This window comes from Parasteatoda tepidariorum, chromosome 7, assembly GCF_982258835.1.
Source record: "Parasteatoda tepidariorum strain Cologne lab strain chromosome 7, Ptep-v5.0, whole genome shotgun sequence".
Taxonomy (NCBI): domain Eukaryota; kingdom Metazoa; phylum Arthropoda; class Arachnida; order Araneae; family Theridiidae; genus Parasteatoda; species Parasteatoda tepidariorum.
The window spans coordinates 35,583,908-35,610,711 of record NC_141761.1 but is presented as its reverse complement, the minus strand read 5'-3'; the positions used below and the strand labels follow the sequence as shown (position 1 = coordinate 35,610,711).

Below are 26,804 nucleotides of genomic sequence, written 5' to 3'. Positions count from 1 at the left end.
AACTTACTTCTTTACATGTTTAAGAAATGCTAAGGGTTTTAACTACGTCTATCTTGTTTGAAGCTACTTTTAAACACAAATTTCAGGTACATTTATCTCAGAACAATGAAAATCAATTAACAGCTACAAACACTAGGTAAAATTAAAATAAAATATTAATTTCAGTTCAATATTACTGGGTATAATAGAAACTAGCATTTAAGTTTTCTAATTGTATTTTTCCTCTTGTTTTTACGGATATAGATCAGCAATCCAGAGTTATTCAAACTATTCATTTAATCCATTAAAATGTGTGGGCTTATTTACATATGAGCACAAAAACCATATTGTTAAATTTTTATGATTCCATCGTTATTTGAAGGTGTTTTTTATAACCATTCAACTCTTCTCAGTTCCTTCCAGCAATCTAACAGTTTATGAATTTCTATAATAGTGATTTGCTAGATAGCCGTTTTTGTTTTCCGTTCACTTACATATTTGCCTGATGCTTAATTGTCATCTGAGTATATTTGACTAGGAATTTAAAAATACAGATGATTACGGCACGCTCTGTTGTCTGATTCTTTAGCATACAACGGGTGAGATTGAATGAGAATATGGCGTTTTTTTAAAAGTTTATATTCAAAGCAAAATGTTATTATTTTTGTGAAATCTGAATAAAACAAATTTAGAAAGCAGCTAATAACATGGAAATATTTCTATTTTTTTATCGAAAAGTACATCGGTATATTTGTAATGTGTTTTACACATCTATATTCCTAGAAAAATATAATCATTTTTCTGAAATCTGAATAAAATACGATTTAAAATATCGATATAAATTTCGATATAAAATAAATTAATTATTATTTATTTTATATCGAAAATTAAAGGCTTATATTTGTAGCATTTTTATCGACATTAGTTATAATTAATTTAAAGTGTTTTTGTATATGAAAGAAAACTGTGCAAACTTGTGAATTATAAGAATACTGAGTAATTTTGTTTTGGTTTTTGTATTAATTTTTTTTAAAAAATGTAAGCATAAACATAAATGTAGACATTTCTTTTATATAGTTGGAAATTAAGTACCGTTTTTTCTGATTAAATCAAGAATGCCTCGATGGCAGAACCAAAAAGTTGTTTAACACAAAACAGTGTAGTATTTCCCATCTCTTTAGTTGAAAACAACCAGTTAAACTAATTCGCTACATTCCACGGTTCATTCGATAAAACACAACTCAACCCACTTCCAATATGCCCATTACCAAACGAAAAGTCTAACTACAATGTCCAGCTAAATTTCTTTCTTACTCTTTTGAAACCATGCTAGATGTGAATGGTTAAAAGCCAATATAGTTTTGTATTCATGGTTTGTTAATAATATTAGTTGTAAACTGTTTCAAAACCATCAAAGTAAAAAACGTTCTTTACCGTACACTTTGCTGTTAATTGAATGTATAGATTACTGCCGGTTATTTTACCGTAATATTAGAATGAAAAGTCTAACAGTGTAGTATTTCAACAATTTAGCACAATTTAATTATTTATTTTCAAGTTTTTGCTCTAAAAGAAGCATTTAGCACAAAATTGCGCCAAAAATCTTTTCAAACCTGGTTCCAAACTGCTCTAAAAATGTTTTTTATTCCAAAACGGGCATTTTTTTTACAATATAGAGACGGACATATTCCCTTTCACTACATCGGGGGAACATTGTTGATTTTAGTATGTTTTTGTCATTTGCTAAAAAAAGTTTTTTTTATATCAAATTACGTTTCAAGAAGTTTTAAAATTCTTATTCAACAAGGTGCCAAATATATTCAAGATTTTTCACAAGCAAGGGCCACTTTCAATATGAACGTGAGTTATAGTAGAACGTGAGTTATATATAGATATGAGTTACATTTTATACAATCTTCATAAAAAATTAAGTAAAAATAGACTCACATCAGTTTTAAAAATATATGAGCGAAGAGAAAAAAATCCAACGAATCTAAACTTAGGTAGGGGTAAACAAATTTTATTGATGATCGCTAGAAATACCTTCAAACAATCAAGCCTAATATGATATAATTGATGTTTTTCATTCCGCTTTCCTTACGAGTAATTCCATAAATTTCGCAACCGTTTTTTTCATCTTAGAATCTTTTTCTTCCCAATTAATTTGAGACCTGTATTCCGCGTACTTTTTTAATTTAATTTTCTACTGGAATTGACTTTTTATTTTATTTTTTCCCCTCTGGATTTTGTAGTGGTCAAGGAGCTGCGCTTACATAAGAAAGTTGCTAAATTCGAATCTCGGACTAGGCATAGGCGTTCTTTCATTCCCTGTACAATCTGTCCTTACTACCCTACAAATACCTGAATGACGAGTGTCAATCGGGGGGGGGGGTAGTGGAAAAAAATGTTTTATGAATTAAGGGCAATGATTGCGAACAACTTTTTAAAACAGTATTGCTTAAAATTTTAAAAAAATACGTTAAATTACTCCAAAACAGCAAATTACCCATCTATACCATTGGTTTTGTTGTAACCTTAGAAAGTTCAAATAAAGATCACTATTTAGGTTTTTTAAATTTATGTTTAATGGTTTTTTTCTTTAGGTTTGTTAAAAGATATTAATTAACATTACAAAGGTATATTGCCTTCAACTAGTTTAAAGGTATATTGCATTCTAACATCAGACATTGCTTTTAATTTTAGATAAGGTTTTAAATTTCATGTTTTCGCTATTTAAGTGGATTTTTAGTTTACTTACACAGTAAAAAAAAAACTGTACATTTTATAGAAAAAAATGATATATAATATTTTTTTACATAAAAAAATTGCTTACAGAAAAAAATTGTTTACAGATAAATACAGATTGTTTGTATTATAAATCGTTTGCCCCGCGATGCGAAAAATTCCAGTTTTTTTTTATAGATCTTCTCCGTATATTAGTCGGTATAAAACTGTTTTTCATAAAACATTTTTTCTCTGTTTTTCATCCTAATCATTAACGGATTAAAACTGACAGTTCAAATTCTAATTTTTCCCATCCAATTTTGCTTACTGTAAGATATCATCTTCATCTTTTTTTTTTTTTAAATTACTTTACGATTTCTTCTGTACTTTTCAGAAATTATTTTGCGGTGTTAATAAAAAAAAAGCGATTCGTCTTTCTTGTTGAATCGATACTTTATCTGAGTATTATTTGTCTTCAGATATAATTTGTAGGTGGTAAATTAAATTGCCAGATATTTTTATAAGAGTAGGCCAATATAGTTTCAAACGTTTTTGCACTTAAATATGATTTCAATTTTTCTTCGTAGCCAAACAGTAGAGTTGCAATGACTCAGAAGACAAAATACCCGCCTTCATTTGAGGTAACTCGGGTTCTAACCCCGGCGTTGAATGGTCAGATAAATTCTGCTCGCAATGACCACAGTATTATTTTATAGATTTCTTTTTGTTAAAATTACAGAGTTTGTTGGTCAAAACAAACGAGTTTGTTGGTTGAAATAACAGAGTTTGTTTGGTAAAATAACAAGACTTATCTGCCTAAAAAACAAGCTTTCATTTTTAAATAACAGTTTTTTTCTGTGAAATAAACGATTTCATACTGACACACCAGCTGACAGTTTTTTTCCTGCAAATTTAATGGATGTTTTTTCTGTGCACTTGTATTTTATTTAACACAAAAGTGAATTTGAGAATTGTTGTTAAGTATTCATTTAATGTTTTTACTGTAACTACATAAATGTACAAATTGATAAAGTCAATAAATTTTTCTTTATTATGCGTTTTAGCAGGTCAGAGCCTGGGATACGGATTCGTAAATTATGTTCGGCCGGAAGACGCTGAGAAAGCCATAAATACTCTCAATGGCTTGCGGCTACAGAACAAGACTATAAAGGTACGTTTGATATTTTCTCTTAAGATTGGATTGCTTTAAGAAATACGATGCCGTTTTTTTTAACCTTTGTAGGACCACAGAAAAATATACGAGTGTGTAAAAAAGCAACATTTGATTACCAAATAATATGCGCTGCTCTCAAAATTGAAAGCTGATCACCAGAATAACTTTCGATCTAATTATTGGATTTTAAAGTGCAATATTAATGTGTTGACGGATTGAACTCATATATGCTAATAAATTTGTGCAGACATTAGTTTAAGTTAAGAAATTAACCTCAAAGACTTTTCTCTGAATAAACATCCGTCGGAAAAAAGGTTTGTTATTTCAGCGAAAGTATGCTTTTATTCTTCTTTTTCAGTCGATTCAAATATCTAATTTTTCGTAATTGATTAATTCTGCCATTGTTTTAACAAATTAATTAGTATATTTAAGAACTCGAGCTTTTCCTTTTATTGCTTTACACTTCACCTTAACGTACAAAAAAAATTTAATATAATTTGTATGCAATAAAAAATTAATGAAATATTTTGTATTAGTAATATACAAAAAAGAAAGACTTCCTCTTTGTCAGAAAATATGAAAACGTCATACTTTAGCATTACTTAATGTCATTAGCAGTATTCAATTTACAACGTCTTTATTAATTCGCTTAACAAAATGATCATGTCTTTTTTTTTCATGAAAAATGTAAGGTTATAGTTTTTCAATTAAAAATTATTTGAAAATAATAGACTGATGAGAGGACCTAACAGCGTCAAATCAGCTGCGTACATACTTAAAAAATAAAAAAAGGTAAAAAAAAGGTATGTTTTAGTACTAATGGTTTAATAATAAGTAAAGAATAAACTATTTTTTTTAGATGTATTTTATCACAATGAATCTTTAAGCGCAACAATGCTTACAAATAATGCAACATTAAGTAAAATAATATACATTGATAATATTTTAAGCGAATTTTGAATATTTTTTAGTATTTTTGAAAAAACCATGGTTTAAACCAACTGGCTTTGGTTCCTTATGTGATTTTTTTTTTAAATTTTGGCACATCCATACATATCCGCAGAAACTCGTGAAAGTTAGCGATGATTTCGTAATTTTTTTTATACTCTCTTATGTAAAAACTTAGTAAAACTTTAAAGATGTAAATATGTTTTTATGAAGAAAGCTTGACAAAAAATATCGTAGATTTAAAGCGGAATTTTAAAAATAATTGATTAAATTATGAATTTTAATTAGAATTGAAATAAGTTCTGTCGAGAACTATTATTGTAAAATAGTATATTTAATATGGTAAAATGGCATTGTAAAATGTCTTTTAGCTAGACGCGATTTATATTTTATTAAAGTAATTTTTTTTTAAATTTTCTGATATGTAATACTTAACTTATAGATCTTTTTTAATAATTAAAATTACACTACGATTAAAATAGTAAGCTTCAATCTTTTATGTTTTAATATTTTTCAATTTAAGATAAAAACGTACATTGCTTGACATACGAAATATAATTCATTAAACTAACATTAAATTCATAAAACCATTCATTTAATGTTAACTCGAAAAATAGTCGGTATACTTGGATATACTAATAGTTCTGAAATAGGTCAATAAGGATAATGATTACTGTTATTATCTTAACAGCATTTAATGTCGTTAAAATGTTTTTCCTGTCCTCATTTGTCTTGAAAAATTTATATTGTTAAATGAAATAAAACCACTGTTAAATGAACTGTTAAATGACTGTTACCACTGTTACCACTGTTAAATGAAATAAAGACAACAAAAAAAAAATAGATATGAGTCAGAGAATGTTTAACCACCAAGCGTTAGAAAATTGCAGAAAATGCGATTTTTTACTTAAGAATATGAAGATAATTAATAATAGAGGCAGAAATGATAAAATACAAACTGAGGGCAAAATCAGTTGAAAGTTCTGGAAAGGTGGAAATTTAAAATTATGACTTGTTAACGTTTTATTTTCATTTTATATTATGTAATTTTAAGAAAATGTGAAATATGCATATTTTACAAATAGAATTGTTTTTTGATTGATCATTCTCCAATATTTTATTTTTATTGAAATTTCATTATAAAATTAAATTTTTTTACATAAATGATATTTGGAAAAGGAATTATATGCAAATTTATATTTGTATCCAAAATGATGTGGGTTCTCTCAAATAGTTAAAATGGGTTGAAATGTAAATGGGTTAAATATAATGGGTAAATGGGGCCTCTCAAAAAATGGGTTAAAAGTAAAATTTATTTTGCGGATCTTTATTTTACCGACCATTCTATTTGGTCCAAATTATCCATACATAAACTATGCTCAAATATTTAGAAAATATTAAGATTGGATTTTAATTTGCAAAAATCAGATCATTAGATTTAAGGTTATTCAACTGTTATATTTTTTTACTTTTCTCACTGAATAAGATTTTTTCTCTGCACATTCTTTAATTAAGCTATTTTTAATTTCCAAGTTGTTACAGTGCGTTTTATTTGTATTATGTTTAATTTATATTCATTAACTTCCTTGTTTATATTATTCATGTTATTTTCCATGATCCTGAATGTATTGAATGTTGTTTTTTCGGTGAATTTATGAGAAAATTTATGAAATTATGAAAAAATTTATGAGGTAGTTTTCGATGGTTCCTTCGTTAAATAAAATAAATTTTTTATGCATATAATATGTTATTTTTATTACTGTCATAGGCTCCTAACATTAATATATAGCTGTTTTAAGCTTTGTCAAATTCTAGCCAACTGATTACGACAAAGGCTAAACATGTCAAAATAGAGAAAAGTCTTTTCTAAAGTAACTGACGTTTTTAATACAACTTTTTACTATTCGAAAGTCATCACTGCTTCATTTGGTATGATGTAAGTTTGCACAAAAATTAAGAATCATGGATTTAAATGATTCAGACTGCGGTGGAAAAATCCTGCCCAAGTGGCAAGCTTTTCTTTGTAAGAAAAGTAAAAAAATTTTTTTGAATATTTTTCCGTTTTAACGTCTAATTAATATCTTTCATTAAGGTAGCATAAATAGTTCAACATTAAAGCTTTTCTTTGATTTTCAGACACTCAAGAAATATTTCGCGAAAGAGCTTTGAAAAATATCCTTAATTACTTGGTTATTATGTCAACATTCGAAATTGAATATAATTTTTTTTGTCGTATGCCTGTTTAGGCAGTGGGGGTGCGATTGTTCCTGTTTTTCAGTGGCGCCATCTACGGCCAGGAATTCAACTTCGGTTACGCCATTCACACAACCACAACCCGTTTATAGGGCGGGTCACATTCACACACATTCACACACAAAGGAGAAAGGACATAGAACACACACAGACAGAAAGAAACATCCATGCCTTGCTCGGGATTCGAACCCATGACCTTTCTTCTGAATGCAAGGACAGTTCCCTACCCCCTACACTGGCCGGTCGGCCATTGAATATAATTATTTTCTTTATGTAAGCCCTAATTCTTTGTTTTCGAAGCAACTTGAATTATACATTAGTGGTTGTAAAACTTGAAAATTTTGTTTTTCTTTTCAGGTGTCGTATGCCCGTCCGAGCAGCGAAGCCATAAAGGGTGCCAATCTGTACGTGAGTGGCCTACCAAAGGCCTTCACCCAGCAGGACCTAGAGGCTCAGTTCTCCCCCTTCGGGCGCATTATCACCTCCAGAATTCTATGCGACAACATCACAGGTAATAGTGGCGGTCAGTAATATCTTTTACATTCTATATCATCAACAATCTTAACAAACTTTTTACGCTGTACAAAGTTCGACAGGCTTGGAAAAATAAACGTAGTTATTCAAACTTCTAATTAATATCTCTAGATTATCTACAAAAAACACAGCTATCTAACCATAGTCTTTATCAAATGGTGCATTGAAAGAAATGTTGCTCTAACTTATTTTAATTAATGAAATTTAAAATTAATTAAAAATGATTTAATGTTTAATTCTTTTGAATCGTTACTAGTCTGAAAAGAGTGTAATTCCGCAGGTCATAGTGGTTTGGAAGAAAATAATGTTCCAAGGCCTCTTAGAAGTACCAATAACAACTTTCCACAAAACTTTGCTGTCATAACTTATGATCCTTTTTTTAAAGATTATTCTCAAGCCATCAAAAGAAATGTAGTTTTAACTTAAAAAAATATCGATATTTGATTTTGATTCAAAAAAATTTAATACTTAGTTATTTAGAGCCATTCTAAGTGTGAGTGCATTATTCAGACTTTGAATGCAGCATTAGGCACACATAATGTTGGAAACTTTATACCTATCCGAACTATCAAATTACAAATTGTCATAAAATTTTGCAACTGTGACACGAATTGTTTTCTAATATTTTAATCCTTTTATTCATAGATCGTCATCAGACAGTCATAAAAATCAATCCAAGTCAGAATAAAATGCAATTCTATAAATCGCGAAGATTAAAAAGATAGTATTCTAAGTCTTAGATCTTTTTAGAATTATCAAAAAATTATATTGATCTTAAAATCACAACTGTAACTTAAAATTTTGTGTTTTTTGTAAGTTTATAAACATTTATTTTTGTGTATAGTTTTGTATTGGGGTGTATATTTTTATTCATTTGATAGCGGTTATGATATTTATATCTTTTTTTGTTGTTGCTGTTGTAGAATAAAGCGAAATAATTGTGTTTTTAGAAGAATAGAATGATTTCCAAAATTATTTAAAATGTTTTGCTTATGTTTTAATACTTTTTAGAGTTCTTATGCATGATGATTTGGTTATTTATAATTTTTTTTTTAAATTATGAAGTGAAATTTCACTTTAAAGAAACCTATTATAGTTACCTAAATAACTCCGCGTTACTCAAATATTCGTTTTTGCTGGTTTCGCTTTACTTTGTCCATAGTTTGATGCTTAAGAAAATAATGTGCTTAATGAGTAAGGAAAAAAAGTAAAAATAATTATAAGACACTCAAATTAATAACAATAGCACAAGTTAAACATTTAAAAAAAGTAATGAGAAACTTTAATCAAGCTCTTAAGGAAATGAACTAATAAATAGGATGCGTTTAATACTTTTATTTGATTAATAGTCTTGTTAGTGTAAAAGAAGTCTGTTTTTTTTCTTATTTGTAAAAAAAGTTTTTTCTTATCTTTATTTGTTGAAATGGAATAAATTGGACTGAATACTGGATAATACTGTATCAAAATAAATCGTTTACATATTTATTTGTTGATGAAGACTGGTTAAGATTCTTATAAAGTAAGTAATAATGTTGATGTTTACATAAAATCTAATAACGATAATAATAATAATCAGAGATTGAACTTCAGTTTTAACGCGTTTAAAATATTAAAAGGATGCAAGTTATAAAACTATGCTTTAGTTTGTTAATTAAAGAAAAAGTCAAATATGATAGTTATAAAGGAAATAACTTGACTGCATTTTTCAAGTGAAAAAAAAAGTGTTATTTTGCTGCCTTATATTCGAAATATGTGTTTGTGTGGGTAGGAGGGGGTGTCCCGTGGTAATAAGAAGTTTATTACGAAGCTGATGTGCATTGCGCTTAAAAACGTATTCGATATTTTACTCTGAATTGAAATATTTTTCCTACAATATATATATATATATATATATATATATATATATATATATATATATATATATATATATATATATATATATATATATATATATATATATATATATATATATATATATATATATATATATATATATATATATATATATATAATAGGAAAAATGGTTATTGATAATGCTCGCGATATTATCATATCCGATATTTACCGTTGCCGATAACAAACGTGATTAAATGGTATGGTATTGTAATTAAATAAATATGCAATAATTATCCATATAGATGAATCTATCTATCGATAAAATATCGTAATCGCAATATTTTGAAATATTTAAATTTTGCGATATATTGCCAAGATTTAACTGGTAATGACTATGTCTTTGCGGTGACTTCACGTGCACCAGAAATTAAATGATTGAAGCCAGTCTCATCTTTTTGAAATCACTGATGAAGTATTCTTTCTTTCTTTTTTGTAGGTCTCTCTAAAGGTGTAGGTTTTGTCCGGTTCGACCAAAGGATGGAAGCTGAACGTGCCATAAAACATCTGAACAACACAATACCAGAGGGTGCTACTGATCCCATCACCGTTAAGTTTGCCAACAACCCGAGCAACAATGTTAAGGCCCTGGCGCCCTTGGCTGCTTACCTATCTCCACAGCGTAGGTTTCCAGGGCCCATACACCACCCTGCTAACCGCTTCAGGTATATACCTGTGACTCCTGCCGTTTCGTCAAGGTACGAGGGCTCCGTCAATCTTCATCCATAAACGGACACAAGAAGTCGGCCATATTGGTTTTTGCTTCCTTCAACTCACAACGGTCGATTCCTTTTTATCAAAGGTTTTATTTAATTATATTTACCACAGCCTTTATTTATTTCAGTTTAGTTTTTGGTTTCTGTTTTTATGAACTGAAATTTTATTGGCTGCTGCTCCTTTTTCTATCGTTTGGTTTCGTTTCGATCGTTCCTTTTTTTTTTTTTTTTTTTTTACTTTTTGGTTAGCTTTTATTGCTCCGCTGGTTTTTTGGTGCTTTTTCCCTTATACATTTTTAAGAATATATTAATTAGTTTAATATTTTTCGGTAGCTTATGCTAACTTTTTCTTCTTCTTGAGTTTAAGAATGTTTTAAATATTTCCTTACCAAAATTGAATTGTAAATTTATGGCAAAAAATAAGAATGAATAAAGTGTTTTTTAAGTAAACAAAAGAGTTTACTTTTATGGTTAGCAATTTTGAAAAATATGTATATGATATGTGAATAAAATAAAAATGATTAAAGTGATATTTACTTAAAAATTGGATAATATCAAAGTGAAATAAGTCATATTTTTTTCAAAGAGAAAATGACTAAAGAGAATAAAGTGATATTTTATCAAAGCAAATAAAATAAAAATCTATAAAATGATTTTTTAAAAATGAATAAAATGATAGTTATTAATTAACAATAAAAGTATTTTTTTTGATTGAAGATGGAAGAAAATTAATTCAAAAAGTGTGCTTTTCAAATTTATATAAATACACGCAGTTTTATTAAATAATTATTTATCAACTAAAATTTGTAATATTGAGACTTAACCTTCGTGAATTATGTTTTTCATTTAAAAGTTTGGTATATCTTTACTTTATTTGTAATATTAAGATAATTTAACTGATAAATAACACGATTTATTGTTTTCGAAAGATAAGAAAATAGACTTGCATTCGTAAGTAAAGATAAATTTATTTGTTGCATTTATTAAAAACAACTGTAAGAAAAAATTACGAATAGTTATCGATATTATTTTCAAAATAATTAATTATAACATTAATATATATTTATAATAGTTTAATTTTTATTTCCACAATAACTTGAATTTTGCTTTTATAGTTTAAATAAAATAAAAAAAGCTGCTCAAATATATTGTATAACTTTATAGAATTGCTGTTAAAATAAATTTTAAAATATAAAAATGTAATTAAAAGTATGTCAAATTTTTGCATGCATAGCATTTTTTTTTGGAATCGTACCTTTATAAATTTTAAATTAATTATTTTAAATGGTTTTACATGTGTTGAAATTTCTTCTTTGCGCTTTAAATCTGAAAGAATGTTACGTACTATTTTATTAGAATAAAATTTATAAAAAAATGTCTTTTCTTATTTCAATACTTCGAACTACTAATAGCTTACAGTTCTTATTATTGATAGGGTTCTCGAAAGATAAGAACAATGATTTATTTTACGAAAATATCATCTGTATATTTATTAAAGTTTTCAGCGCTGTTACATTACCGAACGATGCTACATTACAAATTTTTTTATCTTTAATTTATTTTTTTTATTTTTTATCAATGAATGAAAACTGTAGAAAAAGGTGTGTTATTATTCAGACTTCTAATTAGGATTTTTTCATAATGACCACCCTTAATCTATATTTTTAGAAACCTTATCATTTATGAAGTAAAAGAACGTTTACGCATTAGGGGTTGTTAAATAATAACTAAGCGAGAAGATACAACAATGTTATCGAAATCTAACAAGTAATTATGAAAGTAGGTAAGCTTAAAAAACATCGAAACCCTTTTTGATTGCTGATTGAAACCTGAAGATATCTAATACTCTCTCCTCAGTTTTCTCAAGCAATCAAAAATCCTTTGCTGTTTTATTCCCACCTTACTCAGTAGTGCTTCATAATTTGTCTTTGTCTCGCTTAAATATTATTCTGTGGCCTCTATTGTGTGTATTTTTTCATTTTAATTTCGACAAGTATTATAAAATTAATTATAAATGGCAGTTATTACAGAATACTCTGCATACAGCTAAATTTTTTCACGCAAGATATATTTAAATTAGCGAAAAAAAACTGAAAATTTTTATTGTGCTTAAATTATAACCATAATTGAACTTGGAAAAATCTAATGCATATTTAATATCCGTTTTGTTATTTTCATCTTAGCATTTTAATTGAAAAATGAAAGTAATTACTTCAAAAAGTGTGAATACAGATTATAATAAAAGACAAATTCAATAAAAAATAGGACTATTTTTGATTCATTCAAAAATTTGATTTTAAATTTATGATTTACAAAATTTTAAGGGATTCGTATAAAGCAGGAATATTACTAATGGTTTTATCAGAATTCCGTTTCAATTGTGCGAAAATATTTTTTCATTTAATGGTCAGGATTCATACTTTCTTTCTAAGTTCTATAACAGACCCATATTTTTTTCGGAACTATTATGATTTTATTTTGTTGTTTTTGGAATTCTGTTATCATTGGTTCAGCTGTTTAAGCACTTAAGTTTTGCACTGAATGTCCACAACAAAGGAATCTTTAGCTCTGAATTATATTTTGTTCAATATTGGAAACGTTTTCATAGTTTTGGACACGAAACGACCAAAGTAAATCTTTCCAACTTTTTATGATATCTATGTTTTATTCAGTACTATGTTTTATTTCAGTAATTTAGGGATTTTATTTATTTTCTTCATGCTGTGTTGGAACATAATTTTAAGGGGTATCACTGTGAATTTTTTATTTAAGAAAGAAATTGATCTTTCATTGAAATTTTTACATACATAAAATAAAATTTTCATCCCGAATTTGGGCTCATTTTACATGAAAAATAAAATTTTCATTCCGAATTTGGGCTCATTTAACATGAAATTAAGGGCATTTTACGAAGACTCAAATTTTTAAGGTATCAGAAGCATTTCGCATTGGTGCCACCCTTATAAGGCTCCAAACGCATTGCGAAATTGGCAGAACTTCATTAGACGTCAGGGATATTTTGAATTGGCTCAAGTTTTATAAGGCATCAAGGGCATTTCGCATTGGTGCCACCTTAATAAGGCTCCAAACGCATTGTTAAATTGGCAGAACTTCATTAGACGTCAGGGACATTTTTAATTGGCTCAAGTTTTATAAGGCGTCAAGGGCATTTCCAATTGGTGCAACCCTAATAAGGCTCCAAACGCATTGCGAAATTGGTAAAACTTAATTAGACGTTGGAGACATTTTACATTGTCTGAAATTTTATATGTCATCCGAGGCATTTTACATTGAAGTAAACTTCATAAAACTCCCTAAATATTTTGAGATTAACGGAACTTTTTTGACTCCAAGGGCATTTTACATTGTTTCAAATTTTATAAAGCACCAGGGCATTTCACATTAGTTTTAACTTAATAAGACTCCAGAAACATTTTAAAATTGGTAAAATTTTATAAGCTAATTAATTAACTTTAATGCTTTATTAGTTAATCAACTTTATTGATTAATTACTTAACTTATAAATCTTGAGTTTTCAAGAATATAAATAATCAAACTATAGGTGTGTGGTAATCACTGCCCTAAATGTGTATTTTTGGAATCCGTGACAAAATTGCGATAAAAAATATTCTCACTACAGCTTTCAAAACAATATTTAAGCGAGCTCAATACAATCAATTGAACTACTAGTTATGTTAGATGGAGGGAAACATCGATACCAGTTTAATTGCCTGATGCAACTTTGAACAACTTATAAATATTTTATACAAAAATCAAAACAAAAAAAAACAACCCTTTTTTTTAAACATTCACAGTGTTTTTTCCCTTGATGTTTTCCTTTAGGAGCATTTATTTTGTTTCTTATTTGACATTCTGAATATCATATTTTTATTAAAACAATTCTTTCTTTGGATAATCTTCTTTATAGTGGCATGTTTTTTTACTCTTTTTTTTTTTTTTATCTTGATTAAACTTTAGCCTTGTTTTACCTAATCAGGTATAATTTCATTTCCATATATAACTTCTTCGTTCGCCACTCTTTATATTTTCTCTTGCATTTCCTTATTTTATTGGTTTTATTACCGTTGGTTTTATTGGTTTTATTACCGTTTATGGATGAGGTATAGTATTTTAATTTTGGAGACGGAACCTGAAAACGTTTTCAAATTATTTTAAGTGCATGGATTTTATTTCTTTTGCAGTCAAAAATTAAACCTGTGTGTTTTTTTGCATTTTTATTATTATATTTTATTCATTTCGTTTTTTAAAAGTTTAATTTGGGGTTTATTCCAGAAATGAAAATTTAACCATTCGATATTTGGATTGTAATTTTTTGAGTAATCGCGGCTGTTTTAAACTTTATTCCATATTGTTGAGCATTATTTTATGAATTTAATGCTTAGAAAAATAATGACAGATAATGATAGATTCAAAATAACAGATAAGACTAAATTATTCTCCTTTATACAATTTTCAAACAAGTTTAGTTTTTTGACTGCAATGTAAAAATATTTTGTAATTTTTAATTAATTTATAAATTTGTATTTAAATTTCTTCTACATGTACATATTTTAAAATAGAAGTTCTATTGGTACTTTGATCTTTTTATGTTTGTTTTCTTTATGTTTATGTCTATATTCTTTTTAAAAGGAAGTTATTAGGTCGACAAAATTAAACAAAATTTTGATGCATTGAAAATTATCCTGAAATCTTGCACCCCTTTTAGATCATACGAAGTGCCTTAAATGCATTTATAGATCTTAAGATGGAGCAAGGAAACTATTTGAAATGTTTTTCGCCCATGATACTGATTCTTTTTCTTTTCATAAATGTTTTCTAGTCTGTAGGGATACAAGAAAAAAAATGTGTTGTTTACAACATCTTAGTTATGGACAGATGCTTTATTAAATGTTTTGAACGATGTTATGAAAGCGTAATGATATGAAGTAAATTTGTGAAATGCATTATTCAGCCCAAAAAAGTGCTACTGTTTTTCATAATAATATCGTCCCAATTTCATTTTAATACTTTTACTGTCAGGAACATGTTTCTAAGAAATAAAGTAGGTGTTTTTATTTGAAAATTTTGAAATACTGTTTACGTAATCATAACCGTGAAAGCTGAAAAATCGTGACATTCTTGAGCATATAACACATTTATAAAAACTTTTTTTTTCCTTTTCCCCAGGACAGTATACTCACCAAAGTTTTATTTGATGGCCCTAGTTGCTTTATGATTATTTTGTATGTCTTTAACATTGCATGGATTCAATTCATTATTACATTGCGCATTTTCAGAACATTAACTAACAATATTTTTAGTTATCGAGTATTTCTGAAATTAGGCATCAATTTATTTTTGTATAATTTTTATGTTGTAAATACCCTTTATGAATATTTCAACAAAAATAACTGAATTTCAAAAAAGAAGAGAGAAAGAAAGCTTTACAGTGGAATTGCTGTAAAGAGTGACATAAATTAAGGGAATTACATGTTGATGTTGCTGTGAGATTATGTTCTTGAATTTGATATCCTATCGATGGTATTCTTATCTTCTTGACTATCTGTAGATAAAGATATCACAAACTCACATTTAAATTTGTAATGAAAAATTGAACCATTGCAGGAGTGGCTCCAGGATTACCCCAACAGGAGGGCCGAGCATTCCCGGAGGGTAGGCACAATCGAGATTTATATATTTATTTTATTTTTTATCGATTAAACTGTAATTTTTTTATACTGAGTTTAATTTGCTAATTTTGTCCGGTAAGATGGCATGATCGAAAAGCAGTTCCCTTTAAGCAGTTTTTGTAGTATTAAACCTACATATTTTCTAATTAAAAACTGGAGCAACTTTGCTAATTATTAACCTATGTTAGCAGCAAAAATGTTTTTTTTTCTTCTGGAAACCATAGTATCATTTGTTAAGTGTGAGGTTCGTTTCTAACAGTAAAATTAAATTTTGTGATCATTTATCTACGCACTTTAAATAAAACGAGTGAGTCTTATTTCTTTTAATAATATGTGTTGCATGTAATGATGTGCTGTATAATTTATTTCTGATAAATGAAGGATATAAAAGATGCAGTTTTGTCAGATTGAAATCTGTATATTTTTTAACAGTACAATCTGTAAGGTAAAAAAAAAATTTGTTTAAGTAAATGTTTGGTGAAATAATGTCTCAGTAATCTCCCCAATGGTTTTTTAACTTACGAAAAATCTTGCTTATTTATTCATTTTACTTTCTTCTGATATTATTATTCTTTTACAGAAAGTGATTAAGACTTTCGTTCCTGTGGCTATTTTGGAAAAAGCCTATATTATCGAAAAGTAGTTAGCCAAAAACTTAGTTCGTAATCTATAAATGAACTAAAATATAAAAAAAACCACTTCATTTTTGTTTTTGAAACTATATTTATAATTTTATGACAGTACTATGAGATTCAATTTAAAATGTAACTTCTCAATTTTGAGAAATCCTTTGATGAAACTGAAATAATTAAGATGTATTCATTTATCACAAACTTATAGCGATTTTTTTCAAATTATTCAGTTTTATGTCAATCATTTTATTGAAACTGACCACGTGAGAGGGCACATAGGTCTAACATCTTAAGTACAATGTTGTTTTATTGTTAAAATAATCGGACTCAAATAGATTCAATAAAAGTTTTTTTGGTCTAACATTTTAAAACACTTTCCTTTTTTTTAAATAGATATTACAACTTTATATAAATGCAACATCACTTTAAAAACGCAACAAATAATAACAGTCTATTGCTAATAATTTCTTTTTTACTTTTCTAAACTTCATAAAAATTGCACCAAAATATTACTTAATAAATTTTCGCCATTTATGATATATTTTATTGTATGCACTTAATTAAAAATTCCGGTTCACAGCAAATATCACTTTTCACTGCACTTGTCTTAAGTATTTTCTAATCTGCCTGATATTTTTAGACAATAATGCAATCAGCCTATATGATTACAAGGAAAAATGCGAAATATTACTCATTTTGACTGAATTAGCCTCGGTTTATTGCAATGAATCTTTAATAAGGCTATTTACACGAGTCGTGCTTATAGCGTACTGTTCAAAATAAATCAGACTCATTAAATAATTTTTTCTAATTAGCCTAAAAACTTTCAAACCCATCGCAATCAACCTTAAAAAAAGTATCAGGCAGACTAGAAAATACTGCGACATATGCGTATTATTTTCCCGAATGAAGTAAAGATTTTTCTTTTTCATTCTTTAGGTATTCTCCTCTCGCTGGGGATCTTTTAGCCAATCCGCTATTGGCTGGCACTGCCATTAATGGCTCAGGTTGGTGCATTTTTGTCTACAACCTGGCTCCAGATACGGAGGAGAATCTCTTGTGGCAACTCTTCGGCCCTTTCGGTGCTGTACAGAGTGTCAAGGTCATCAGGGATCTTCAGACAAACAAGTGCAAAGGTTTCGGGTTCGTCACCATGACTAACTACGATGAAGCACTCGTGGCCATACAAAGCCTCAATGGATACACCTTGGGAAACCGCGTACTTCAAGTTTCCTTCAAGACAAATAAGTGCAAATCATAAACTTTCAATCGAGGTTTCATTGTAATGTTTAATGAAAGCGCTACCTCGACCACAACATAACTTAAAAAAAATTTAACTTTTCTTTAATTTCCTTAAGTTTTTATTCGAAACAATCTGAAAGAAAATTTAATGCGAAACAAAGGGGAAAAAAAATCAGATTTCTTTACCATTTTAACTGCAGAAAATTCGCGGCTCTCATTTTATATTTTATAAAATAATTGAATTTTTCTCCTGAAATATCATTTCAATTGGAATTTCATTCGAAATTTATTAAACATGAATTTTATCATGTGGTAGATAAAATTAAAATGCGATTAATTTGAAAATAAATACGAAAAAGCTATCCTACTTTTAAAATAAAAAAAAATTCATTAATTAAATTGTACTAATTTCGTATTGGATTTTATGAACATGAAAATATAAAGACACTTTAAAAGATACTTCTCCTGAAATTTCGGTACCATAATTTCTTGATAATTATGGTAATTTGCAGTTTTATTTTTAAGAAAAATCAAGTTTTGCATTTTGTAATAATGCACACATTTTAGTTAAAATCTATTCTAGTCAAACAAATATTTTAAAATATTACACATTTAGTACCTTGTTGTTTTCAGATAATTCTGAAATCGTTTCTTAAATCTTAAATATTATCATCTCTGTATCAAGAATAATTTATTGAGAATCATTGTTCATATATTCCTGTAAATATTAATTTGTTAAAATGTTTTTATAAATTCTTATTTATTATTCTTAGAGCTTTCATACTGTGAATATTTATTTAATATTAGCATTGGATACATCATCGTATTTTTATTGTAAATTTTTATATATTTTATATAAAAAGAAGAAAATGTGATGATTATTTTTAAAACAAAACTTATGAATATTATTTATTCCAGTTTTCAAAAATTTACTTTGTTCATTTTATGGTTTTATATTGGTTTAAAATTAATTCGAATATTATGTCTAGTCATAAATGGCTTGTTCCTTATTATTTTTCAAACCTATTTAATTTTTAAGCTTTGTTTTCTTTTAATATTATGATTTGTTTTCTTCTAAGTTATGATTTGTTTTCTCCTAAGTTATGATTTGTTTTCTCCTAAGTTATGATTTGTTTTCTTTACAACGTTTTGCATGATTGTGTTTTGTTTTCAATGTAATTGAACGAAATTAAATTTTTGCTTATTTTCTTTGAGTTAGTTATTTTTGTGTTTGAATTTTTATATTTTATTTCAAAACATTTTATTTTTATGCATGGTGTTTTAAGTTTGCATGCGTTTCATAACCTGATAATACCCTAAGAAATTATTATTAACTGATTACTTTAGGATTTTAATCGATGTGATGAACAATAATTCCTTTTATGATTGTTTATACATTTGATAATGTGAAAATTTTAAGAATATAATTATGTCATTTATTATGTGAAATTTAATTATAAGACATATTTATTTTTATCTTGCATTATTTTGTAAAAATTATTGAAAAAGGAAAAGAAATATTACCAACTGCATAGTTAAACTAATAAATACTACATGAATATAAAACAAAAAAGACTTAAAACTAATTTTTGAAATTTAAGACCTATCGAAATTTTTAAAAGAATATTCTCTAACATAATTTATTCATTGATAGTACAAAAATTTAAAAATAATTATTAATCAATTTGGATATGTTAAAGCGTGTTTATTAAAGGCTAATAAACATTTGAAATTTCATAAAATTTAAATTGAAAGTTGTAATTTGGGATAATTTCAGGAGAAGCACTTAGCAAGAGTCGTAAAATTAAATCTGAAACATTAAAATTACCTAGTGGAAGTGTTTCATTAAAATAAAATAGTTACTAATTTGACATAAAAAAAAATTCAATTATTAAACTTTTCTGATGTGACTTGACTTAATGGAATACTTTGATATATAACTACAAACCTGGCGATTTGCGAATAGCGAATGTTCAGCGGAAAAAATGATAAATTCAATAATTTCATTTATGAATAACCAATCAATTTTATATGACAATTGACTGATCTTCCATTGTTTTGAAAGATTTAATGTGTATGAAGTACATACGTGTACTGTACTTTATAAGCTCTCATAACTGGTCACATGTCTGTTGTTTCAAACAAAAGGCTTATGATGCGCGCTTTATAAATTGTTTTGAGGATTCGGGTATTGCTTGAGGTTTACACTTGAATGTACTTCACTTGAATTAATAACATTCATGTCTAATTAAGATATAACTCTTTTGTGAGTATTAACATCTGAATACTTTTGTACTCAGATTTACAACTACCGATTTGAAAATTACATAAATTTGTTTTAATCTTATTAAAGTGGACTGTTAGTTATTTAAAACCAAAAATAAATTGCGTATTGTTCTTAACACTAACTTACTGTTTCTTTAAAGTTTAGGGTTGCTACGCAACCCTCTTAAATATGATTATAAATAGTCCCTTCAAGTTTAAGTACTATTTGTATATTAAAAATTTTTTATACTTTTAACAGCCCTTTTCAATCGGGATTTTCATAAAAAAATAGCTTGTCTTTTTTATATTTACCATTGCAAAATCGGATTAATGCATCCATTACCGTGAAATTTATTAAATCAAGTGTGGCACGTATTGAAGATAGTATATATATAACTAAATATGTATTTGAAAATTGTACATATGCGGGTCGTACCAATCGAAAACATTTTTGATACAAGGTAGTGTTTCATGTCCTATCCACTGTGAAGTCAAAGGGATTTGAATAGTAGTAGTTCTAAAACAGTCGTTCAAAATATGCATTTGTCTCCATGTTTTTCTCTGACTATGAAGATTTCAGGTATTTCGCAATCTGGACATCGTATTTATTTCCATCGCTGCTCATTAGCTAGTCTGAAGCTGAACGAAATTAATATACTTTTTCATACTAAACATAGTACTTACTCAGTAACAAAGATTAAATTATATTTTGTGGTTAATGTGACGTTAAAGATGTGGTGTATTTTAATTATTCTACACTGTAGATTTATTTACAAAAGTAAACACAACGTTTTATTGAATTTTACAACCTTACTTATGCTGTTTCATGCAAATAAGGCTTAGTTGGCTGTTCACAGTATGCGATTTTGTTATTCGGAACTAACAAACCCGATTCTCGTACCTGACGATAATTTCCGCTACTGAAATTTGCGCGATTATGACGTCAAGTGCGTGGGCTTTGTTAATGATTTTGATGCTATTTTTAAGTTCGAATTTATCAGAAAGTAAATCATAATAAATCGATGATAAAAGACGAATTTATTTCACGTAAATCTTTATAACGTTACTAAGAAATGCGATTTATTCTAATTGCGAAATACTTGAAATGCCGTGTCTTTTAAAGTAGGAATTCCTGAAATGTGTTCTCTATCTGTGTGATTTTCCCTTTCTTATAGTTTTGCTACAAAGGAACATTTTTTGACATCCTTGCTGGTGCTCGGTCTATCAATTTCGCAGGTGCTTACAAAGAGAGTGTTTTTTTGTGTTAAAAAAAACACTACTTTCGCGATTTCTGCTAAACGTTTATGAGACTTTTTTCAGTACATAATTTGAAAAACTAAAAAAGTCAATTTTTATATGAACGAATCTCTCTCTATATATATTTAGAAATATATATATATAAATACATATATTATATATATTCTTGTTCGTATACATCACAATAACAATGATGATCGTTTATTAAGGATATTGTCATGACAATGCATTTTACACTGTAACCGTGTAGAATTTATCCTAGATGAAAAATTTAAATGGTTAATTTTTAATCGGTTAATTATTTTCTAATAATACATAAATAATTTTGAAATAAATCAGCTATAATCACATGTCATACTAATTATATTAGAAAAACTAGGGTTAAGATTATTCTCCATTCTATTTTAAATATTTAATAAGTTAATTTGAAACCTTTATTCATCTGAAAGTTGTCAGTATTTTTTTTATCTTGCTTAATAATTATTTAAAATTTGAATATGTGTGGAAATATAGTAGTTCCGAGCAGTAATAACGCAATAAATTTTTTTACCAATCATATTAAATTTTAACTAATTAAATGCGTCAGTGGTGGAGAAAATTCGGGAAAATAAAAGATCGATCAAATGATTCCTCTTTTAATAATGGCATGGAAAATAAACTAAAAGAGTCTCATCGCACTTAATTTTTAAGACTCTTCTAAAGTTAATGAAATAGAACTAAACTTTAAATAAGCATCGAACTAAACTTAAAAATTGATTGAATCTAAATTGATAAACTCAAGGGAAGAGATAGAGTGTTTCACATGTCGTTACACTGGGTTATTAAAATCATGTAACTAGACATTTTGATAAGCTATTATTCGATTAAAAGAACACTCAATTCAAAATTATTTCACCACCCTGCTTTGGTTATACTATTTAATATTATTCCCATAAAGTGGTTGACTTATATAAAGTTATATTCCACGGATTTTTATTCTTTGATTAATCGATGGGTTCAAAATTGTATTTTCTAATCTGCTTGTTCAAAATAAGCATTTTATTTTAAATCGGAATGCATAAAAAGTCACCACGAGTTGAACGCGCAGGGTATAGCCATAAAGGATATTGCACCAACGATTCTGAACTAATGTTCCTTGATGATTGCCTATTTCTTGCCCGTTGCCATTACTATATTACCAAATTAAAAATGTAAAATTGAAATTAACAATTTGTGATATTTCGTAAATTAATATTGTGCTATTTTAAATGGAAAATTACTTCTTTAAATCTTTATTTCCACTTCAGAAACATTCTAAATCCCATTCCTTTTTCATCTGGGATAGAAAATGACTGTCGATTTTTAAATTAACAGTTTTTTTTAATGATGTCGGTCTAAGTACTACACCAAAATGTGATGATACTGGTCCCAGTTATGTAGTTTTGATATTTCGTTTCGAGCATATTTTGACGAAATAAAGAAGTGACGCCAACTTTCATAGGCAATAATATAATATTGTTATAAGAATGAGAACTTGCGGCTCAAACTTTTGTGAACTTACTCACGTGAAGGATAAGAAAAAGAACATAGAACTGCAATCCGAAATTTTGACTGCAATATAATTTTTTTTTGTGCTAGAAAATAGTTTGCTCAAAACACCGCCCTTAATCATACACTCTTTGAATCCTTGTCAAAAATGACTCTTTCAGTCGGATTTTCAAAGTGGGATTTGTAAATGATTAATTAATTGAGAAAACACATATACGCCTACGAAATTTCATTACTCAAATTCAATTAAAAGCACAATTGAAATGACTTTTTTTGTAAAGTTTTACGTCATATTTCGGAAAGCAGTCTCGATTCAGTTCTATGCGATAGTATAAACGATTGTAAGGAGCAATGATTGTCGTTAACCAGGTGAAAATTTCTAATCGATATCGATTCCATTTTAATATTCATTATTTTTTTTTTAGGCCTTGATCTCTCGATCAAATATTCAATTGCGAGCCCAAGCTATTGTAAATCCGTTGAAATTCATTTTTGGCAAAGATTCAGAAGATTGTACTGGTTCAGGGCGGTGTTTTGAGAACACTTTCATTGCTCCATAAATCATATTTAGAATGATTTTATCCATTAACTCGAAATAATTGTTGGAAAGATTTTATGAAAAATATGTTTTTCTAAACATTTTGGAATTTTCCGTGAAAGAAAAGTAGTCAGATTTTTATGTGAGCAAGAGGGAAGAACCTTTGTTTCAAAGATGTCGCAAATATGAGTCAGCAAGAAAGAGTCAGCAAAAGTCATTCCGCGGGAAGACAAAATTATTGTTATTGTTGTTCACAAACTCGTGTATCCGCACAGAAGTAGACTAGAAGCAAAAATGTTGACTAGTTATGTTTGGGCGATATGGAGGACTGATGGGGAAAAAAAATTAAGTGAGGAAGAAAACTTTTACACTGCACAAATGACAATTTTTTTTTAAATATATGAGTGGTTGCCACTTTATAAGTTGCAATCTTTTAATTTATATCCCCGCACTGCTTGTTTGAAGGACAAATGAAAAAAAAAAATGTTACTTGGAAATGTGACTTATATCCCTAATTGTGAGGACTGATCTTTTTCTCACTTTGTCATGGGCATTACTAAAGAACGCAGCAGACTGGTTCAATCATATATATTTTAAAAGATGTCCCCTAAAGAAGTTACAATACTTTACTAATATTTCTGTATACTGGTGTTTCTGTATCGAAATTTACCAAACAACATTGTTTTCAATTCTTGTTCATTACTCTTCCTGCTTTAATTGCTGCTAATTTGCCTTTTAAATGGTTCTGGAGAATTCTTTCTTTCAAGTCATCTTTTCAGGGTGTATTAAAAAATGAAAACTCTTATGGCAATCGAGATTTAACTATAATTTTTTCTATTTAAATGACATTTATTGAGCATGATTTATCAATGCATACTGAAATATTTTACTCAATCCTCCGGAGTTTGAGGATAATTTATGAATCTTTTGCTAACTAGAGGATGTATAAGTTTAAGTCGAAATAGGTTTTTACTTTTTGAAGTTCGGGAATATCTATGCATTAGCAAAAACCTTTGTATTGCTCTGAAGTTTCAAACCAATGCATATTAAAATATTTATTGCAAAGAAATTATACACGTGCATTAAAGTATCGTCTTTGTATCTCCAGAGATTCAGGATCTATGCATATTAAAATAGTTATATTTTCCCGTAATAGGATGTTTTGAATTCGGAGTAGCATGACTGCTTCCTTAAAGTTTGGGGATGTTTGTATGCATATAATTCCATAGTGGATTATTCGACTGACCGTTGCCCATGACAAGAGTGAATCACATGGAACAATGTAACGCCGTGATCACACCAAGTTTTAGATCACAAACTCATTATAAAGTGCGAGCATTTTCTTATTTGACCTGAAGGTGCCCGAGTTTATTTTTTATTTTTCACGAATTGTTGAGAAAATTGGTTGATGTATGGAATTATTTGAGCTCTTAAGTTCGATACCTGCATTAACCTTACTTGGCTGTCAGTGTGGAACTGACCTTCTTTAACGATTGGTTAGCTGTAAATACCTCTTTGAAATCTACAAACCTTAGAGTTTTTGAGGAATTGTTTAGTATATAATCTGTTTTGTCCTAGAGATTCCCCTTAGAATTTTACTTCTCTTGCTCTTTACTCTACACTTTGTTTCTGAAAGCATTTTTCTAAATGTACGACATCTTTAGTGATTAACTAGGTTATCCCTTTTAGCTTCTTATCAGCACTTTGTGGTCTTATACATTCCATTTATGGATATTATACATTTATAACCTCTAGTCATTAATTATACATTATTTATTGACGATGGAAGAAGCAGGCTGGAATAGAAAGCATTTCGAAAGTTAATTTTTGGTTCAAATCAGATCTTACCCTGCTGGCTAAGCTTTTAATTTCTTATGAAGCTGGCTAGATTACTGATCTAAAAAAATCAGTTAAGTAATTTAGTTCTTATTCAACTGGTTTAGATTAAATTATTTATTTTTCAATTTCTTATTCAGCTGATTTCAGTGGGAACTATACAGCTGGCTCAAATTGTAATACTTCTCTGAAGCATATTCAAGCAGAAGTTTATTAGATTGGTAGTTGATTTTGATCTTGTGTCGTGGTTGATTTATAAAGTTACCCCGGTAACTAAATTTTCGAAAATGTTTTTGATAAACTTTTAAATTAATACTATTTTTATGTTAAATAAAATTTACCATTTTGATTCGAAATTCCAAGGATCCTTTTTTTTCTTTAAAATTTTTATTATGAGCCTATCAGATGCTGTTTTGTTACAGCTAATTTATTACCAGAAAAATTTTCAATAAAACCACAGAAAATAATACAACTTTGCAATGCAATGAATTTGCAGACAATTTATTTCAAATCCTTCTCGGTATATCTTCTTCAATTCCATGCTAAATGTTTTCTATTGTTTTCAAACGAAATGGAATAAATCAGATCTTACCCTGCTGGCTAAGCTTTTAATTTCTTATGAAGCTGGCTGGATTACTGATCTAAAGAATCAGTTAAATAATTTAGATCAGTCAAATAATATGTACTATAATTTAGTCTCTACAACAGTTTTGTTACTGGAATTTATTTCAATTTTTTTAAACAAGCTTTCAATTCCAACGTTGGTTCTGACATCTTATATTTAACTATATTTATTGTTATTTATTCCTACTATTCCATGTTTATATATTTATTTATTTATTCTGTATTACGGCAATCGCTCGAAATCATTTTGAAATAAAAAAAAAAGTGGTTTACAAAACGTAGATGCTGTACTTATATACTATAAATATTAATCTATTGCTTTGGCTTAATTTTGAGAAGAAAAAAAAAATTGTATTAACTTCGTAGCTATTTTAAGTCGGAGTTTTTCCAAGTTGCTATGTAATTTGTAAATGTTGTCTTGTTTACATTGACTCTGTGCCGTTTTAAATAATTTGTGCATGTGTAGGTATAATGAGTATATAGATATTGCTCTTTATTGTTATTTATTATGCTCACCTAGGAATCTCATTAGTGTGAAATTTAATCTAAGTATGTACTTAATTTATTACCTTTAATGTGATTGCGCATCTTTTTGAATATGTTATTAATAGATTTTCAAGCGGTAAACAACAACTTCTTATCAGATTCTATAACTTATCAAAGTGAATGATGATTTTCATGTGGAGGAAAAAAAAATTAGTTTTTCTTTTATTATAAATGTTAAACTATCATGCTAAACGAATAGTTAAATTGAAGATTATTCTTGAACTTAGAAAACTAGGATTGATTTGAAAGTTATGATTTCTCAGTAAGAAGTTGGTGTTTTTGAAGCTACGTTACACATTTATTTACACATTGCAGATTTTCAATGTTAGCCACATCAAGCAGTTTACTATGTATATTTGCTTATTTTATTTAAATGTATTTTTACTGCATAATTTTGGCTTGAAGGGTTTTGGCTTGATAAATAAA

At 27.9% G+C, this 26,804-nt stretch overlaps 1 protein-coding gene across 37 annotated transcripts in view; it reads left to right on the top strand.

The window, feature by feature from the left end:
* LOC107436216 (ELAV-like protein 2) overlaps nt 1-19,668 on the top strand; it is a 60,069-nt gene extending 40,401 nt beyond the window's left edge. For 3 of the 37 annotated variants that reach the window (XM_071183606.2, XM_071183600.2, XM_071183591.2), the window contains exons 3-7: nt 3,768-3,874; nt 7,436-7,589; nt 9,945-10,170; nt 15,847-15,894; nt 17,483-19,303. In XM_071183606.2, coding sequence (XP_071039707.1) covers nt 3,768-3,874; nt 7,436-7,589; nt 9,945-10,170; nt 15,847-15,894; nt 17,483-17,804 — 857 coding nt within the window. In that variant the 3' untranslated portion in view covers nt 17,805-19,303. Of the gene's footprint in view, nt 1-3,767; nt 3,875-7,435; nt 7,602-9,944; nt 10,204-15,846; nt 15,895-17,482 lie in introns of all 37 variants that reach the window. The other 34 variants (XM_071183604.2, XM_071183597.2, XM_016047832.5 and 31 more) reach the window with 16 other exon arrangements.
* Nucleotides 19,669-26,804: the final 7,136 nt, after the last annotated feature.